This window comes from Volvox carteri (genome assembly GCF_000143455.1).
Source record: "Volvox carteri f. nagariensis unplaced genomic scaffold VOLCAscaffold_5, whole genome shotgun sequence".
Lineage (NCBI taxonomy): Eukaryota > Viridiplantae > Chlorophyta > Chlorophyceae > Chlamydomonadales > Volvocaceae > Volvox > Volvox carteri.
In genome coordinates, this window is record NW_003307548.1 from 1978121 (window position 1) to 1986521 (window position 8401).

The following is an 8401-nucleotide window of genomic DNA, read 5'->3' on the forward strand; positions in this document are numbered from 1 at the left end:
GAACGTCCAGGCGCTGTTCCTCTCGAACAGTCGGAAGAGCAGCTCCTCCAGCTCGTCCTTTTCTAGCGGGGCCGCTTCATGTTGTCAGCCTTGGCGGCCGCCACAGTCGCCTGGCGGTGGGGGCCAGGGGGGGGGGGTGCGGGGGGAGAGGATTGGGGGGTTTTGGGGGCTGGGGTGGGGGATAGGGATAGGGATACGAGTAGGGAGGAAGAGGCCGCCACTCGCCAGGACGCAACCCCCCTGCTCGGGCTCTACCAGCGCCGCTGCGCTGCCTCTCACCCCCCGGGCTCCCCCGCCGCCGCCAGCCGTTACCGCAGCCGCCCTCACCTTCCTCCTAGCCGAGATGTCCTGCTCCACGCGCTTCTGCTGCGCCAGGTCCGCCAGCACGTTGTCCACGGAGTCCTCGTAGTAGCCCACCACACGGACCTGCCCGCGTGCGTGTGTGTATGTGTGTGTGTGTGTGAGAGAGAGAGAGAGAGAGAGAGGAGGGGGAGAACTGGCCTGCCAGGAAAACAAGAAGCGTCGTACCGTGTGTTTTTCCACGGCCCCCTCCCCACCTCCCCTTCCCTTTCGCCGCAGCCTTCTTCGCGTCGATTGACATGACGGGCTGGTGTCGTACACGCACCTTCTCAGCTGCCTGCTCTGTACGAGAGCGTACGAGCTTGAGATACTCAGAATCCAACACCCATTCGCCCTGTACGACAGTGCAGTGCAGAGGGAGGGGGGGACAGGGGATACAAACATTTCTGTGCCATTACAATTCATACATACATACATACATACATACACAGCAAGAGAGGGACCGACAGATGAGCGCGGAGTTGTACATTAACAACACAGGATCTTCTCATCTTACCATTACAAACTTATGCCCCTCTCACATTCCCATATTCCCAATCACGCCTCATGTACGGAAGTAAACCGGTGTACAATGAAGCATGTACGGCGGCGTCTTTTGGACAGTTGTGACTTGTCGTACGATACGGCTCCCACCGAAGACTCACCCTTTCATCCTGGACCATGGGCACCATGTCCATACGCTGTTGAATGGTACCCTCCACACCTGCGTATGTATGTCAGTATGTATGTCTGTATGTGAAGAGCAATACTTTAGGCCCCTAAGAGGTTTCATGAAGTCGTGCACCATGCAAGGGAAGAGCCTACCCACCGCATTCCCCCCCTTCACCGCCCCAACCTGCGTCCGAGTTTGGTCTGGAGATTGCCCTTCCTACGTCAGCCCCCCCCGCTTCTCCCCCCCATTGTCGTACGAGATCCCGTCGCCCTGCCCTTCTTCACCTTAACTCAGGTACTCACGTGGCAGGCTTATATCACGGCCTGCCTGGCTACTGCCGCTGCTACCTCCTCCACCCCCTCCGGTAGCTGCAGCGCCACCACCACCCTGGGAGAACCCCCCTTGCGGTACGCTCGTCCCACCGGTCGGGATCTCGTACGACATGACATGCATCTTGCTGCTGTTTCCCGGGGGAAGGGGCATCTGCTGCAACTTGAAGCGGCGCGGGATGCCCTCCGCCAACATGGCCTCTGGTTAGGGGGGTTAGTGCGATGTGTATGCGTATAGGGGAGGAGGTAGTTAGTTGGTGAAAGTTGTTGTGGTGGTTGGTACGTGCCTGGGGGCCCATCAACCAATGAGGCACCAATCACCATCGAGGAGAGGGAGGGGGGAGAGCACCGAGCCAGATCCCCCCCTCTCCCCTCCTCTCCCCCCTCTTTCTCCCCTCCCTCCCCCCAACCCCGGGAGAAATGCGGGTTTGACAGGGCCAGGCAGAGGGCCGCAAGCAATCCCAGACGCAGTCCCGACTGCCGTACCCCCCACGAGTGGGAGTGCAGACCGGGGGGGAATGAGGAGAGGGGGCCGGGGGGAAATGCGGGTTTGTGTGCGTGCGTGTCAGAAGGGGGAGGAGTGGTGGTGGGTTTTGGGCGTGCCGTACTCGTTCAGTACTAAGATGCATCACTGACCGGGTAGTTCAAGAAAGGAAACATTGCCGTCCTGGTGTCGCAACAGTAGTAGCAATAGCAGCAGCAATAACAGCGTAGCAGCAGTAGCAGCGTAACAGCAATAGCAGTAGCAGCAGCAATAGCAGCAGTAGCGCCCGCCCCAATCCCCCCCGACACAACCACCGTCATCAAGGCCACCAACGCCCCGTGGCAGTACATCGGTGGAAAGGAACGGCGCCCCCGAGCATGTCATGCACGGCAGCATGTCGTACATGTCCGTACCACCAGCGTATTCGAGGAGAGCGCATACACACAGCAGGACCAAGAGGAAGGGGGGAAGGGGGCAGGGACGGCGGGACAAGTGCAAAAGGTGGGTGCTCTGCTAGGTACGAAGAACATCCCTCCCTCCACGACATGTGCGTCATGTCCCCGTAGCTGTCCCCTAGCTGCCAGGACAAGGATTTTATGGTTCCAGCAGAGGCGGCAAAGCCCTGGCAGCGTTTTGACTTGGCACGTGTTCTTCCGAAGTTCTCCTAGCGTCCTGGTTTTCGCCTAAGTCCCGTCGGAGACGCTTGCGTGTGGAGCGTGTGGAGCGTGTGTGTGTGTATGCTGTCGTACCTGCGCCGTGGGCTCCGTCACGATGCGCCCCAGCAGGGAGGGGCCCTCCGTTGAGTCGTCCACCTGGCCTGCCATGGACTGCTCACAAGCCGCCTTCCAGACGCTGGCCAACGCGTAAGGTACCTGATGGTCATGCCGTGATATGATAGGCCATATACATTAAATGAAGTTGGTATGGATCGTTGGAGTTTTATTTTGAGGGAGGTTGGAGGAAGGGGGAGAAAGGGGAGCGGGAAGTGGAGGAAATTGCTGGCGACTGGGTGAAAGCGCGAGGAGTAACTTAGCACGAAGAGAGTGCTCTCTCCGCGACCATACCTTGACGATCCATGCTGCATTGTCCGCGTTTCGAGTATCCAGAGCCATGGGTGTTCACAAGTCGGGCTGGACTTGTGTGGCAGGCAATTTACGGAAGATTCCGCTAGATCGAGTGAGCAGATAACGAGCCTCCCTAATTTGCTATTATTTTATATGCATTTGTGTACACGTAATACGAGCTAGCGTTCTGATCGATTGCGTTTGAATTCTAGAGTTCGGCAATGCGCACAGCAGCGGACAGTCCCTAGGAGGGGCTTATTTCGACGATGTCAGTCAAGCTGTATTAGGATACCGCAACAAGACAAGATCAACATGCACATGTCGCACCACCGTACCTTTATCAGCTTATCTGTTAACAAACAAATCAATTGTCCAGGTAACCTTTCCTATAAAAACGCGCAATATTAAAGCCAATCCCACTTATGCATAACAGGCAATCCGAGCTTTGTTGAGGCACTAACAGTAACCCAACGGGAGTCGGTTGACCAGGGGTAGTACAAACCGCTAGGTAGCTCGGGCAAGGCGATCGGCTGATGAACTTCATCGCCAAGGCTCTCATTACCATGCGTTATACATACCGCTGATGCTTAATTTCAATGAATGTGCTCACGCTTTCCAGGACACTTTCGTGCCTCCACAGCAATGGTCCTTCACGTTGGGCTAGCGTTCAAATGTAAAATATTTGTAAGCATCTTAAATTATATCATATGATAAACGATTCCGCTCCAGCGGTCGACTCGCTGTCCCTTGGCTGCAGCATCCGTCGTCAACGCAAGCTTGCATTGCGAGCGAAGTCACACTGGCGCGACGGCCTCAGCTGAGTTTTGATTTATATATGTTGTATTAATACCGGCTGATTGCCGTGGGCGGTGGGCTGTTGCTTTAGCACCTCCGCTTTCATATCTTTTTTTCACGTTCTTTAGTTTCTCGGTGAGGAAGAAGTAATCCAGATCCCTAAAACTTTTCAGCGGCAATGGAAATCAATCTGACCCACATGGGGGCTGTATCGGTCTCGGATGTACATGTCCTGCGGTCTTCGGAGCGCACTGCTGATGTCAACGGCGAGCCCGCGACCCGAGCCACCCAACTGGGCTGCTACAGCGAATGTGTGGAAACACTCGCAACGCCGCCACTTCTACTAACTCACCGACCAATTGCGGCTTCGGAGCCGGTCAACTCCTCACTGGTGTTGCGGCACTGCGCAACGGCACAGCATGGGAACCGCAATCACCAGTCGGCGGCTTCTACCACCGCCACCACCACCACCGCCCCTCAGATAGCCCCTCAGCCCGCCAGCATCGCCGCATTGCCCTTCTCCTCCTCCGTCGCCGCCGCCACCTCCTCCCCTTCCTCCCGCCACCATCGCGACCGGCACTTCGATCTGCGGTGCATTGTTTTGACCTGTAGCAACTGCTGCTGCTGCTGCTGCTGCTGTAGCAGTAGGGGATGTAGCAGCGGAGGCGCATGCAGCAGTAGCAGCACCACAGAGCAAGTCAGCGGCGACAGTGCCAGGCCTGAGGACTGGGGCAGCAGCAGCGGCAGCAGCAGCGCCCTGTATACCAATGGCCGCCGCTGCAGCAACCTGTGCACCTACTGTGTGTCTGTCTGTACATCCTCCCAAATGGTCCCATCTGCTACAGCCGCTACCACCAGTTCCTTGAAATGTCGGAGGCTACAACAGCCACAATGTTGTGGGTGGCGCCCCCTGCACCCTCGACCTCACCTCCGCACCTACATCCTCCTCCTCCTTGCCCTCCTCCTCACACAAGCCCCAGTACGTACCCCTGCCGTACGCACCCCCGCTCACATTGCTGAGGCCCTCGGCAACGCAACCCTGCGGGCCTTATATCCCAACCATTCCTGGAACCTCCCTGTCGTACCCTCTGACACGCCACGTGGGCCCACGCGCGTGGAGCAGCCGCACGTGCCGTTTATTGCCGTACAAACTGACGAAGATCAAGTGCAGCTGTATGATGAGAATTTGGAGAGGGATCTCGCGCCCTGGCGGCGGCGCAACCGATCAGAGATGACGGTGTCGGCCCTCCTGCAGTGGGCGGCCAGGTTGCCGAACTTGGCGTCTCAGCGCGTGGTGATGATCAAGGGGGGCCGACTGGCACTGCTGCAGCAGGTCCGGGTGCACACACACCGATATAATACAATCGGAAGTTCCGGGATTGAAACCAGTCAATCGGATCGAAAATTTTCCGATGGAAGAAGGCATGAGTGCCCCTAGTCGATGGACAGTGGAAACCTGGGATAAAATAGACCACCCTGATCCATCATGTATGATATTTTGCACATAGAATGATGGTGATGGTAATGGTGATGGTGACCGCGTCATGATGGTCGAGTGTGTCGTATTAACGACAAGGCGACAGACAGACAGCAGTGTCCAGCACTCACGAGGGGGGTTGTATGTATGCGTGTATGTATATGTGTAGGTGTAGGTGCGTGTATGTATGTCTGTGCATTTGTGTATGTGTGTTTGCATGTGTTACAAGGTGACATCATTACGCGGTCCGTGTACTGCACTGAAATCCCCCCTACTCCCCTCCCCGCTGGTACCCGCGGGGCACTATACCGATGACTGGGGGTTTTATCGCAGAAGAACGGTCGTTTGCTTAGCTGCGAGAGGCCGTGCGACGTCGTACTGGACGAGCTACTAAAAGGTGAGGGTAAAGTACGACATGGGATAATGATTGGGACGATGATGATGATGATGATGATGATGATGATGATGAGGGGGAGGAGGAGGAGGACAAAGAGAACGGTATCATCGACGGGTATCACCGGTGAATTCCACCGGGGTTTGTCTCCCGGCCCCCTCCCCTCCCCTCTTTCCCCTCCCCCCCCCCCGGTCCCCCCCCGAGGGCAGATCTGCGCTCCTGGATTTCCACATCCCCCTCGGACTGGCCCGATGTGGTCTTCTTCCTCAACGCCGCCGACACCAGCCTCTGCCAACAACAGCATCCAGAACGTCATGATCAGGAAGGAACGCAACAGCAGCAGCAGCAGCAGGAGGAGGAGGAACTGGCCCCTGTTGGCGGTGACGGTGATGGCGGTGCTACCGCTGCCACCGATGATTGGAGTAGCAGCAGCAGTAGCAACAGCAGCGGTAGGAGCAGCGGAGAGGGCGAGGGGAGAGGACACGGACTGGTTAGTGAAGGGGGGCGCTCGCGGCGGCGGCGGCAGCGGCGGCAGCGCAGCAAGGCGGCCATCGGGCGATGTCCGGTGCCAGTGCTGTCGGTGATTAAGGAGTGGGACCGGCACAAGTGAGGGGGGAAGGGGGGAGGGGGAAAATGCGCATGGGGCCTTTGTGTGTATGTGCGTCTGAACGTATGTATGTATGTGTGTGTGCGTTTAATGGCAGCCATCCTTGTCCCCGCGTGGACGTATCTGTGTATGTATATGTGTATGCGGCTGTATTATTAATGTGTGTGTATTAGGAGGGGGGAAGGCCCCGTGTACAGAAGGGCGTTTGCGTGCGTCTGTGCGTATGTTTGTATGTAATCTAGGTGTTTGTGCATCTGCCTTTTGTCCTTAAGTGCCGTGTGCGACGGCCGACGGGGGCATAACCCTAACACCCCACCTAACACCCCACCTTCCGTACAGGAGAGAGAACGGCAGAACCCCCTCACCCGCACCCGCACCCGCACCCTAGCCTGTACACCGCCGCCTTCCCTTTCCGGTGCTGCTGACATCCAAACTCGGTGCCCTGTCCCTCGTAACCGTGTGAAACCCTAACCCTCCCACACAGTCAGTAAATATTCCTGATGCAGCATTTGTCTTCTCCTGGGCGATCCGTCTATCTCTCGTATCTGCTTCTTCGCCAGTGGTTCGTCTTACCCCCTTCTCCCCCTTTCTCCCCCCTTCTCCCCCCTTCTCCCCCCTTCTCCCCCCTTCTCCCCCCTTCTCCCCCCTTCTCCCCCTTTCTCCCCCCTTCTCCCCCCTTCTCCCCCCCTCCATACACATCCCTCCATTACTATCACCGCCTCCTGTGGCCTTCTTTAGCGCATTGCCACACAATTATTCCCCCGCTTAAATCCTAGCTTGCCGTTGAATGTCATCTTGCCGTTCATGATGTCGTACAGGGATGAGGATATTCTTGTCCCAGTCACGGTGGGTATGCACGGCTGGGCGCCGCTTCACTACTTCCCGTGGGACCGCAAGATTGAGCGTGCCGTGTTTCGGGGCCGTGAGTACTGCCACACGCGGGTTTATCCGTACGCGCCGGGAGTGTGCAGCCGTACTTACATGGCGTTCATGACACAGGTGTGTTTCTTCGTATGTATGTATGTATGTATGTATGTATGTATGTATGTATGTATGTATGTATGTATGTATGTATGTATGTATGTATGTATGTATGTATGTATGTATGTATGTATGTATGTATGTATGTATGTATGTATGTATGTATGTATGACGTTGATTACACTGTGGGCTGAAAAGCCCGGGGCCCAGGGCCGAAGCACAGCGCGGGGGGCGGGTGCATACGGCTGGTTAGTCTCATGCACTCCGCCCCCGGGTCAGGCCGCACGGGAAACGACGGCCGGCACGCAACAGCGCTTGTTTGGCGCTCCAACTAGACGGGATCTATGCCCGTTGGTCTCCTAACATAAACGAAGTCGCAACTGGGGGGCTCTTCCTGCCGACCGAACGAACCGAGCATCTCAGAGAGCTCGCAACCAGGACCTGGGCGACCGGGAGCCCGACGCGTCATCCCGGGCTGGGGAGGTCACCAAGCTCAAAAATCCTCATGCAAAAAAAGAGCGCAAAGAGCTCACACCACAAGACGCCAAACAGCCTCCTGAGACTACTACCCTCCTCCGCCTCTCCCTCCCTGGGCTAGTCCAGGGGAGATAGCCCCCGTCGGGGGGGTAACAGCGCACAAGTCCGCGCCCTTCCACAGCACTGGGTCTAACTTGAAAAGTACTCAAACGGGAAGACCCTGCGGCAACGCAGGGCGATCAAGCCTCCGGAAACCACAGGGGGGGAGGGTAGCCAGCTCGGCGCCCCCCCAATACCGCTCTACCAAGACGTATGTATGTATGTATGTATGTATGTATGTATGTATGTATGTATGTATGTATGTATGTATGTATGTATGTATGTATGTATGTATGTATGTATGTATGTATGTATGTATGTATGTATGTATGTATGTATGTATGTATGTATGTATGTATGTATGTATGTATGTATGACGTTGATTACACTGTGGGCTGAAAAGCCGGGGGCCCAGGGCCTAAGCACAGCGCGGGGGGCGGGTGCATACGGCTGGTTAGTCTCATGCACTCCGCCCCCGGGTCAGGCCGCACGGGAAACGACGGCCGGCACGCAACAGCGCTTGTTTGGCGCTCCAACTAGACGGGATCTATGCCCGTTGGTCTCCTAACATAAACGAAGTCGCAACTGGGGGGCTCTTCCTGCCGACCGAACGAACCGAGCATCTCAGAGAGCTCGCAACCAGGACCTGGGCGACCGGGAGCCCGACGCGTCATCCCGGGCT

General features: G+C 56.7%; 2 protein-coding genes across 2 annotated transcripts in view; one reads left to right on the top strand and one right to left on the bottom strand.

The window, feature by feature from the left end:
* The window catches only part of VOLCADRAFT_87484 (uncharacterized protein), a gene marked incomplete at both ends in the record, with an annotated part of 6917 nt that extends 3980 nt beyond the window's left edge, over positions 1 to 2937 (bottom strand). Inside the window, 6 exons of the mRNA XM_002947235.1 lie at positions 328 to 426; positions 626 to 694; positions 1005 to 1063; positions 1315 to 1540; positions 2575 to 2697; positions 2890 to 2937. Of these exons, the coding sequence (XP_002947281.1) occupies positions 328 to 426; positions 626 to 694; positions 1005 to 1063; positions 1315 to 1540; positions 2575 to 2697; positions 2890 to 2937 (624 nt within the window). The remainder of the gene's footprint in view (positions 1 to 327; positions 427 to 625; positions 695 to 1004; positions 1064 to 1314; positions 1541 to 2574; positions 2698 to 2889) is intronic.
* Positions 2938 to 3883: 946 nt separating this feature from the next.
* Positions 3884 to 8401, top strand: part of VOLCADRAFT_87485 (uncharacterized protein) — a gene marked incomplete at both ends in the record, with an annotated part of 9961 nt that continues 5443 nt past the window's right edge. Inside the window, 5 exons of the mRNA XM_002947093.1 lie at positions 3884 to 3995; positions 4665 to 5017; positions 5495 to 5558; positions 5765 to 6161; positions 6981 to 7161. Coding sequence (XP_002947139.1) covers positions 3884 to 3995; positions 4665 to 5017; positions 5495 to 5558; positions 5765 to 6161; positions 6981 to 7161 — 1107 coding nt within the window. The remainder of the gene's footprint in view (positions 3996 to 4664; positions 5018 to 5494; positions 5559 to 5764; positions 6162 to 6980; positions 7162 to 8401) is intronic.